The 11,697-nt window shown below is 36.3% G+C and overlaps 1 protein-coding gene across 1 annotated transcript in view; it reads right to left on the bottom strand.

Annotated features, from left to right (window-relative positions):
• Positions 1-313: 313 nt before the first annotated feature.
• LOC102582247 (UPF0481 protein At3g47200-like) overlaps positions 314-11,697 on the bottom strand; it is a 12,788-nt gene continuing 1,404 nt past the window's right edge. The window contains exons 3-4 of the mRNA XM_015315011.1: positions 2,288-2,382; positions 314-1,795 (exon numbers count right to left, since the gene is read on the bottom strand). Coding sequence (XP_015170497.1) covers positions 314-1,795; positions 2,288-2,382 — 1,577 coding nt within the window. The remainder of the gene's footprint in view (positions 1,796-2,287; positions 2,383-11,697) is intronic.

Here is an 11,697-nt window from a genome sequence, read left to right as displayed (position 1 = left end):
AAATTCATGCACATGTAGTAAAAAATAGAATATAAAAAAAATTAATATAGATGATATTAATTAATTGTTCATATATATTTTTTGAAATAGGAATATGTTTACTTTAGGTCTTATGATCTGTATAGTTAATTATCACATTTAATTAAAGATGGAGCACATTCTATGCCCCCAAACTCTACATCTATAATCCATCAATACAACTAGGATACAATATTAATCCCATAAAACACAAAATTAAAGATATTATATATATATATATATGGAGTAGTGGATGATTAACTTAACAAACCACAATGACACATAATTAAAGCAACTACTTAAAAACACTTATGAAAGCTAGAACAGTCTGTGTAGCTGTGAGTAAGAGGAGTATGATAGCTGCCACAGTTGAAATTCCTGCCCAAGGACTATTGAAGTAATTGTGCCTCAAATTTGCCTTCATTCTATTCCATGATTGTTCACAATGTTTAACTGCTTTTCTGCATTCTTCTTCATAATAGAAGTCATCTGAAACTACGACCCCTTTCCCCATTTTGTTAAAGACGCTAGCCACTTCGTTGTCCTCTCCTATCTTGTTTACAATGATTCCATTCATACGAAGCAAACTCACATCTTTGTCCGAGTCAATAAGATAATCCATGAAAACTACAAAATCACTGAAATATTTAAGACATACATCAGAAGACTGTTGTTCGTAAGCAATGAGATTTCGCATGAGGGTTTCTGTGTCATCTACAACTCGAAAACAAGGGATTGTCATCAATCCATTGTCAAACTTTATATCAAATAAACTTGTGCTATCCCCAAGATCATCGTCATAGACTTTATCCAATGACCTCATAAAAATATTTCCAACATTTGCGAAGCTAACTCCAGCTTCAGAAAGCTCTGTTGCATTTGGCATGACCTTATGCCACATCATGTACTCGTCCCTATTTCTCCTTCTCCTCCTCCGGACTATTTTTGACTGGATTCCAAATAAGCTTCTACGGCAATCTGCCATATTGCTAGGTCTATTTTTTGACTTTGAAGGTCGACATGACATGCACATGTGTACTACATGAAATAAGTGTTTGAAATTTTTTTCATTACCTTCGGTCTCTATAGAGGATTTATCAAGAGAAAATGTCCACTTCACCATCTCTAACAATGTTTCTTCGCCTTCCTCCTTTGACATTTCATAAAGCTTGGTTAGGACAAAGAAAGGAAGTTGATTTTCTATTAACAACAAGTCTCGATTTAGTTGATTTCTTATGCAACGTCTCTTGATAATCCGGTCTTCTTCAATTGAAATGGATTCACAATCAAGAATGAATTCACAATGCTCTCGAATATACTCAACCACAAAACAACCATCAAGCAATAACATTTCTGAAAAATTTACAACAATAGACATATCAATCCCCCCTATATCATCATAACACTTAAGTGCATCATCTTTTAGTTTATCCATTTCACTAATACAACTTTCCACATCATGAATCCCCCCTTTTCGCTTAAGAAACCGTTGTAGGTAACACAACTTATATTTTTCCATCGAGCCAAGTTTAGAATCGTGTTTATGGTAAGGACCAATGGAGAGCAATTTTGGCTTATAAGCATCTGGATTTGATTCACTCAACCCCACAGTCACCTTGAATATGGTAGTGAATATTTTGTTAGACGACTTGTTCAAATTCTTAATTCTTTCATTTAGAGATTTCTTTGTTTGCGACCCTAATGGATCTTCACCATTATTTGTTTCCTCTATGTCGATTGAATAATCCACTTCACTTCCTTCTTCTATCTGTAACAATTACATATTCTTTTGAAATGTTTATTAGAAGCACTATGCAATAATCAAACAATTACATATTCTTTTACGAGATACTCTTTCCGTCCCAATTTATATGATGTTGTTTGACTTGACATGGAGTTGAAGAATTCTTTCTGAAATTTATGGTTTGAAACAAGTAAAGAAAGTGACGAATCATATAAATTGAGTACATCAAATTAAAATCAAATTGCGACCCTAATGAATCTTCACCATTTGTTTCCTTTATGTCGATTGAATGATCCACTTTTCTTTCTTCTTCTATCTGTAATTATTGGAAATATTTATGCAATTACATATTCTTTTGAGATGTTTGTTAAATTTTTTTAACACGTAAACTAATCCAGTAGTAGCTAGACACCTCAAATTTCAGTACTGATTTGTATAAAAATTCAACTTTTCTTTTTGTGCGTGTGATCAATAAAGATTCAAACTTTATCATGTTAATTATAGATAGATAGTTGAGAGAAAGACCTCATCTTTTTTGGTTTGAGGAAATAGTGGAATTTGATCCTCGATTAAGGCCATCTCAATGGAGTGTGCCATCCCTTTTTCTTCAACTGTAATTCCTACAAAAGACAATTTGAGGGAGTATTAGATAACATGGAAAAGGGTCAAAAATATCCTTCAACTTTGATTTATTAGTGGACTATGTCTTATCGTTAAAATTAAATTATTTTTACCACTGCTGTTACACATTCTTTTCAATATCAATTCATAAATATCATGGCTATTATTATTAATAATAATTAATCCAATGAAATCCATCATATAATTTGATTTGAAAAGAAAAGATAAAGCAACAAAAGGGAAATTATATAGGGAAAATGGTTTGATCATATACCCCTCAACTTTGCTATTTAAAGGTGATATACCACTTGTTATAAAAGTAGCTCACATATTATACCCCTACTATTACAAAATTGACTCAGATATACCCCTTTATAAAAATTGCTCACATATATCCCTACCATTACAAAAGTAATAAAACTAATTTTTTTTAAAAAAAAAATCATGTATTTGATCTTTTCCACAACTAAATTATTGTTTGACTTCTTTAATTATTATTATTATTAGTTGAGTTTCTTATTCTTATTCATTCTCGTTCATTATTCTTTAGTGTAAAAATAAAAGAAGAAAATTAAAATTAATTTTTTTTGCAGCTATATTGTAATTTAGTTCTAGTTTCGTAAAACTTCAAAAAATAAAAGCGTATTAATTTGATGAATTGATTTAAATAATAACTTTGATAAAAAAAATCATTTTTTTAAATATCCAATTAATTACAAAATTTGATTTGAAAAGAAAAGACAAGCAAAAAGGGGAAATTAATTTTAATTTTCTTGTAGCTTTATGAAAAAGAACCCTATATACATGTCTTGTCATAACCTGTAGAAAAAGAAACTAATTTGAGGTAACATGGCCTAATATATATAAGTACATACATAAAAGGGTGCATGTGTAAAACATTTAAAATAATAATTACCTTTTTGATTTGTCTATTTATAAATTGAAAATGGACTTGTTGAAGTGTACTTGAGTTTCTTCTTAAATTCTTCTCTGTTCAACTTTTATGAGGGTGAAGAATGAGAGATGGAAAATAAAAAATTATATATGAGTATTATATATAGATTTTCCTTTGTGTAATTGGAAGCCTACCTATATTACTAACATCAAATAATGTACATTTTTGAGAAAAGTATCTTGAAATAAATAAAGCTTCAGTATCACAAAATAAATGAATAATACATAAGTCATAGAATAAATAAAGCTTCAGTATTATAGAACAAATGTATAATACATAAATATGTTTTTTAGTTTGATCTTGACTAAAATCTATACCCCTTCTAAATTTGAGTGTGCACAAATAAACACTTAAACTTGTACATAGTTGAACAAACACATCATGCACAGATTCTCCGTGGCATCCTATATGTGTTTTGCCAAATAAAACGTGTGTATGTGGCATAAAGTTAGATGTCTATTGAGGCCAACAAAAAGGCATATATGCCTAGAATAAATAAAGCTTCAGTATCATAGAATAAATTAATTTTTTCTATCTTATCACATAGGATAGGCCAAGAGTCATCCAAAGTTATAGTAGGAAAGGAGTCATCAATGACAAATTTAATTTGGTGTTCCATATACATTGCTTTATCATCTAATAATAGTAGAATTTATTCTTCTCCCTGTACTTACAAGCAGCCCAAGATTTTTATATCTGTAACGACCGGGTTTCATCGTTATAGAAATGCCAACGGGCGAAAATTTGGGACCGGAAAAACTTTTTGGTAGTATTAGAATTTTCCCAACCATGTTCAGATTTGGACAAAATCGGAGTAGTTGAGGGGTGGGGAAATCTTGTAACAATCGAGTGAGTTAATGATGGATTTGATTGCATGAATGGTTAGATAACTCGTTAAGGAATCCGTACGCCTTTACGGAATTAGATTTGGATGAGTAGATCTCCGGGAATTGACCTTAGCGTGAAAGGTATTTTCTGAGCGTTGTTGATTAGATGTGTGTTGTGAAATGAGATTTGGGATTCTTTAAAATAGCATTCTATTTCAATTTTGCTGCTTTGGCGGGTGTCTTTGCCGCTTTGGTGGAGCCAATGTGGCGGACGACACGGGACTCAAAATCATAATTGCTCACTGGTTTGAAAATGCCGCTGTGGCAGGGCAAAGTGTCGCTCTGGCGCTGCCGCTACAGCGGGATGAGGGCCGTTGTGGCGGGCCAGACGTGACTTAAGTCGTTAATAAACCCCTAAACGACCTTATTTGGCACTTTTCGACTTTTAGAGCTAAGAAACGACATCTAGGTGATTTCTACTCGTTTTTCACCATTCTTGATGCTAAAGGTAAGCTTTTAACTCCCCGAATCCATTTTTCGATCCGTAGAACGTAATAGAATGGGTCAATGTTGATGGGGGAGGATTTTGATCTTGAATCTATGGTGAAAACAACCTTAATTGGATAATTGGGATCATGGGATGATCTAGGGGTTGTTAGAATTGTTAGTAATCTGGGTAATTAATAATTGTTTTGTAACATCTCGCAATTTGAAATAACTATGAAGAAGCTTATAATTGGAAATAGTCATTTTTGGAAAGAATTAAAATCTGAAAAAAATTGTTTAAGTTAAGAAAAGTGAGTTTTTGGTCAACTTTCAAAACGGCCATAACTCCTAGCTCAGGATGATTTAGGTGTCGTTTTAGATATGGTTGGAAAGCCCTTGGAATGATCTTTCCAACGCCGCCAAATTTACGCAATTCCGAGTTCGTATGAGTGAGTTATTCCCTTTGGAAGTTGGGCTGTTCGAATAAGGAAAGTCTAAAACCGGATTTTTTAAGGGTACTTTAGTCTTTTCCTTACCTTATTATTCTGATTCGTTTTTAAGAGTTAATTGGGGTAAAAATCATATTTTAGTCAGTTTAGAAAAAAAAGTTGAGTTCACGCTAGGGCTTGGAGAAAGGAGAAAAGAAGAGAAAAGAGAAGGAAGTTCAAGATTCGTCAAGAGCATTCAAGAATTGATTGTCGATTTCGTCGGGGGTGATCCCTACAAGGTATGTGAGATCTTTCTGTGTTGAGTTAGTTCACCCACACACCAACTTGTTTTTAAATCCTTTGGTTTGGAGTTATTTACATGTTGAAAGGTGAGGTTCTTGAAGAACAATTGTCGAATTCTTGATTGGTTGTGTTGTTGAGGGTTCTTAGTGATTTGATTCGTGTTTCCGGGTGGATTTTCGAGTTAGATCTGTTGTAAGTTGAAGGTAATAATGATCCTAAGTGATTGGGGAAAGAACTAGGGAAGTTTAGAGGGTTTGGAGATGAAAAACAGAGAAGAAAAGTCGTCAAACACCTGGGGAATAGGGTAGGGGAGTTGCGCCAGCCAGCGCGCCCCAAACCAGTTTCTGAAGTTTGGTCCTTGGGGCGCTGTGCCAGCCAGCGCGCCCCACACAGGCCTCTGGAGTTTGGGGCCTGGCGCCCCACACCTCTCAGAGTGCCACGGACGCCAGTTCACCCCATTCTTCCCCCATCTTTTCATACTAGTTTCTAAGTGATGTACCTATGTTTCCTAGTTGATTTTAACATTCTAAGGTACATCTAAACATCATGAATCATCTGTATACATGAGATCATGAGCCTTGAATCCATAATTTAATTCAAGGATAGTTAAGATCAAAGTCAAAGAAGTTAAGAGTCAAGTCTAGAAGTTAAGAAGCAAGTCAAAGCAAAGTTTCTTAAAGTTTTCAAGAGTCTTTAACAAACGTTTTAACTTCGTTTTAAGGCTCAAGTTTCAAGTAAAGAAAAGAGTAAGAGTTGAGTTCATTTTTCAAAAGTATTTAGGGAACTATGTATTCCCAAAGAAGTTTATAAATGTTTTTCACATTTGAGCAAAGAAAAGGGAATATCGATTCCAAGAGATCTTTTAAGCTAAGTTTTGAGTACTTATCTCAAACCAAAGAAAGAAGTTGTTTTTAAACATAAAGAACTAAGTATATCTTTAGGAGTAGTATTGAGCACCGATATGGGGATGCGAGTTCATATTAACTCAAGTCTCCATAAACCATGTAGCCATCATGGGTAGAAAAGGGTCATACTTTTTAGATGAATCCTTTTCACAATAGACTATTGGATCCACTTAGTGAGAGTTAGCTTTCTATATCACGGCATGGTATAGGATGGGCCTCGGCAGTGCGAGGTAAGACATTGTATCATCACTATAGTTCTTAAGTGATGGTTGTCGATTAGAGAAACTCCCACATCAGTAGTAGCATGGTTCCTTAAGGGGTTCTGCTTAGTGTGAATGGGGGTATGAGACTTCATTCATGCATTGCACAAGTAGACTTTGAGAGGGAGCATGGTTTGTCTTTTTATGATATTATGTTTATGAATTGACTACATGTTTTAAACAAATTTCTTTTTCTTTATATTGCACTTGTTTTAAACTACTTTATAATGAAATGAGTTAAGTTAAGTATTCATGAGTTGAGAAGAGCCAAGGTAAGTGTTTCTTTCAGAATCCTTTTAAGCATATATTTGTTTTAGCATTCCAACTCGCATACTCGTACATTCAATGTACTGATGCCAGTTATCCTGCATTGTATTATGATGCAGACGCAGGTAACTAGGATCGGCATCCAGCGCATCGTTGATCCAGTGAGCAGTCCAGAGTCTATTGGTAAGCCTCTTTGTATTCAGGAGGATCCCTTTTGTTTACTCTCAGTATTAGATAGTTCATTAGGATGTTATGGGCCTGTCCCGACATCCATCTCAGCTATTAGAGGCTTCATAGATAGACAGTCAGTTAGTCATTTCTCTTTACTTTGTTATTGACTTATGTTCAGAGTTGAGTTGCCAAGCTATGTTAAATGTTTATTTTTAAAGCATTATGAGTTCAGTTGAGCAGTTCAGTTTATTCTTTTAAAGTACATTTATAGTGATTGGTCATTATAAATATGCATATAGTCTTCCACGGAGTTAAGTAAGCCAGGCTAAGGGTTCGCTTGTGGCCAGTAATGGTCTTCGATTGCCAGTCCCGCCTAGGGTTTAGGCTCGGGGCGTGACAAACTTGGTATCAGAGCACAGAGTTCAAGAGTCCTGGGGAGTCTATGAAGCCATGTCTGTAGAGTCCTAGTTATCGGTGTGAAGCGCACCACATCTATAATTAGAAGGCTGCAACATTTAGGAAAATACTTCACTTCTTTCATACTCATTTCGTGCGTTAGAGTTTGATCTCCAAAAAGTTTCCCTCTAATTCGTGCTTGCGCGTGTTTCCAGAGAATCATGCCTACACGAAGAGCAGTCAGAGGTTGTCCAACTAAGAGGATTGTCAAGGAACGAGAGTTACCAAATGCACCTGAAGTGCAACCTCAAGGAGAAGCTACCCATGCTGAATTCCGTGAAGCTATCTGGATGATAAGTCAAGTTGCGACCTATCACATTGGGTAGAGAGATATTCGACACAAAGTGGTTGATACTTTAAGTATTTGTGAGCTTTTAAGGATGAACCTACCAAGCTTCACAGGTTCAAGTGTCACTGAAGATTCGGAGAACTTCATTGAAGAGCTTAAAAGGGTATTTGATGTGATGCATATTGCTGAGGCAGAGATGGTGGAACTAGCTGCATACCAAATGAAGGGTGTTGCTAGAATCTGGTTCGACCAATGGAAAAAGAATAGGGCTGATGATGCACCAGTAGTGAGTAGGGTTGTGTTTGAGAGTGCTCTTATGGGGCGTTTCTTTCCTCGTGAGTTGCGAGAGGCAAAGATAAGAGAGTGTCTCACCCTTAATCCTGAGTCTATGAGTGTTCATGAGTACAGTCTGAAGTTCACACAATTTTCCCGCTATGCTCCGGAGATGGTTGCTGACATGAGGAGCAGGATGAGTTTATTTGTTGCTGGGTTGTCTCGTCAGTCAAGCAAAGAAGGCAATGTAGCTATGATGATAGGGGATATGGACCTAGCAAGGTTTATGATTCATATACAACAAGTCAAGGAGTATAAGCTGAAGGATAGATAAGAGTTTAAGAATAAAAGAGCTAAGACTTCAGGGAACGAGTTCAAAGATAAGCCTGCACGGTCTCAAGGTAGGGGGTGGCACAAGGAGGTAACTGGGATCCTGCATGTGCTAGGTGTGGTAGGATCCACCCAGGTAAGTGTCGTGATGGTCAGTCAGGTTGTTTCAAGTGTGGCCAAGAGGGTCACTTCAACGAAGAGTTCCCAAAGTTCATGCAAGGAAATGGTACGGGTGGAGGAACAAACCACTTATATGCTATCAACAGTCGCCAAGAGCAAGAGGATTCGCTAGATGTTGTCACTGGTATGATTCAAGTCTTTGACCTTACTGTTTATGCCTTGCTAGATCTAGAAGCGAGTTTATCTTTTGTAATTCCATGTGTTGTTATGGATTTTGATATTATTCCTGAGCAACTTAGTGAACCATTCAGTGTTTCTACCCATGTTTATGAGTTTATTCTAGCAGAGAGAGAGTCTATCACGATTGTCCTGTTTCCGTCAATCACAAGAGTACCATGGCTGATTTAATTGAGTTAGATATGGTAGGCTTTGATGTCATTCTTGGAATGGACTGGCTTCACGCCTGTTATGCCTCAGTTGAATATAGAATCCGAGTAGTCAAGTTTCAGTTTCCGAGTAAGCCAGTCATAGAGTTAAATAGTAGTTCAACAGTGCCTAAGGGTCGTTTCATTTCGTACCTTAAGGCAAGAAAGTTAGTTTCTAAGGGGTGTGTATATCACTTAGTCAGAGTTAATGACTCAAGTGTTGAGATACCTCTTATTCAGTCAGTTTCAGTCTCAGTAGTAAAAGAGTTCCCAAAAGTCTTCCCAGATGATCTTTCCGAAGTCCCTCCTGAGAGAGAAATAAACTTTGACATAGACATCATTCTAGATACTCGTCCTATCTCTATTCCGCCATATAGAATGGCACCAACAAAATTGTAAAAGTTGAAAGAGTTGAAAGATGCGGTTGAAAGTTCATGAGAAGAATCACCCAGCCTGTGATCTAGAATTGGTTGCCGTAGTTTTTCTTTGAAAATATGGCGCCATTATCTATATGGTGTTGATGTGGAAGTGTTCACCGATCACCAAAGTTTTCAGTAAGTTTTTAGTCAGAAAAAGCTTAATCTCAGACACAGAGAGTAGTTGGAGCTACTCAAAGATTATGACATGAGCATTCTTTATCACCCAGGTAAGACTAGTGTTGTTGCTGATGCCTTGAATAGATTATTTATGGGTTGTACCGCCCATTTTGATGAAGGTAAGAAAGAGTTAGCACAAGAGGTGCATAAACTGGCATGATTAGGAGTTCGATTAATGGATTCCACAGAAGGAAGAATAGTGGTGATGAATGGGTCTGAACCATCATTAGTGTCAGAAATAAAAGGCAAGAAAGACCAAGATCCTTTATTGCTTGAATTAAAGGCAAGTGTTAATAAGCAAAAAGTGGTGGCCTTTCAACTAGGGGGGGAGATAGTGTTTTGAGGTGTCAAAGGTGGATTGTGTGATTGAACTGAATGATTGATATTACACCCTTATCCTAGTAAGAGTAATCTCATTTGAGGACGAATGTTCCCAAGGGGGAGATATTGTAACATCTCGCATTTTGAAATAACTATGAAGAAGCTTATAATTGGAAATAGTCATTTTTGGAAAGAATTAAAATCTGAAAAAAATTGTTTAAGTTAAGAAAAGTGAGTTTTTGGTCAAATTCAAATGGCCATAACTCCTAACTCGGGATGATTTAGGTGTATTTCCAGATATGGTTGGGAAGCCCTTCGAATGATCTTTCCAACGCCACCGAATTTGCACGATTCTGAGTTTGTATGAGTGAGTTATTCCCTTTGGAAGTTGGGTTGTTCGAATAAGGAAAGTCTAAAACCGGATTTTTTAAGGGTACTTTAGTCTTTTCCTTACCTTATTATTCTGATTCGTTTTTAAGAGTTAATTGGGGTAAAAATCATATTTTAGTCAGTTCAGAAAAAAAAAAGTTGAGTTCACGCTAGGGCTTGGAGAAAAGAGAAAAGAGAATAAAAGAGAAGAAAAGAGAAGGAAGTTCAAGATTCGTCAAGAGCATTAAAGAATTGCTTGTGGATTTCGTCAGGGGTGATCCCTACAAGGTATGTGAGATCTTTCTGTGTTGGGTTTGTTCACCCACACATCAACTTGTTTCAAATCATTTGGTTTGGAGTTATTTACATGTTGAAAGGTGAGGTTCTTGAAGAACAATTGTCGAATTCTTGATTGGTTGTGTTGTTGAGGGTTCTTAGTGATTTAATTCGTGTTTCCGGGTGGATTTTCGAGTTAGATCTGTTGTAAGTTGAAGGTAATAATGATCCTAAGTGATTGGGGAAAGAACTAGGGAAGTTTAGAGGGTTTGGAGATGAAAAATGGAGAAGAAAAGTCGTCAAACACCTGGGGAATAGGGTGGGGCGTCGCGCCAACCAGCGCGCCCCAAACCAGTCTCTGAAGTTTGGTCCTTGGGGCGCTGCGCCAGCCATCGCGCCCCACACAGGCCTCTAGAGTTTGGGGCCTGGCTCCCCACGCCTCTCAAAGTGCCACGGACGCCAGTTCACCCCATTCTTCCCCCATCTTTTTGTACTAGTTTCTAAGTGATGTACTTATGTTTCCTAGTTGATTCTAACACTCTAAGGTACATCTAAACATCATGAAATCATCTATAGACATGAGATCATGAGCCTTGAATCCATAATTCAATTCAAGGATAGTTAAGATCAAAGTCAAAGAAGTTAAGAGTCAAGTCTAGAAGTTAAGAAGCAAGTCAAAGCTAAGTTTCTTAAAGTTTTCAAGAGTCTTTATTAAACGTTTTTACTTTGTTTTAAGGCTCAAGTTTCAAGTAAAGCAAAGAGTAAGAGTTGAGTTCATTTCTCAAAAGTATTTAGGGAACTATATATTCCCAAAGAAGTTTATAAATGTTTATCACATTTGAGCAAAGAAAAGGGAATATCGATTCCAAGAGATCTTTTAAGCTAAGTTTTGAGTAATTATCTCAAACCAAAGAAAGAAGTTTTTTTTAAACATAAAGAACTAAGTATGTCTTTGAGAGTAGTATTGAGCACCGATATAGGGATGCGAGTTCATATTAACTCAAGTCTCCATAAATTATGTAACCATCATGGGAAGAAAAGGGTCATACTTTTTAGATGAATCATTTTCACAATAGACTAGTGGATCCACTTAGTGAAAGTTAGCTTTCTATATCACAACAAGGTATAGGATGGGCCTCGGCAACGCGAGGTAAGGCGTTGTATCATCACTATAGTTCTTAAGTGATGGTTGTCGGTTAGAGAAACTCCCACAGTAGTAGTAGCATGGTTCCTCAAGGGGTTCTGCTTAGTGTGAAT

The sequence above is a fragment of the Solanum tuberosum genome, unplaced genomic scaffold, assembly GCF_000226075.1.
Source record: "Solanum tuberosum cultivar DM 1-3 516 R44 unplaced genomic scaffold, SolTub_3.0 scf00330, whole genome shotgun sequence".
In the NCBI taxonomy this organism is placed as follows: domain Eukaryota; kingdom Viridiplantae; phylum Streptophyta; class Magnoliopsida; order Solanales; family Solanaceae; genus Solanum; species Solanum tuberosum.
This window is presented reverse-complemented; position numbering and strand designations above follow the sequence as displayed.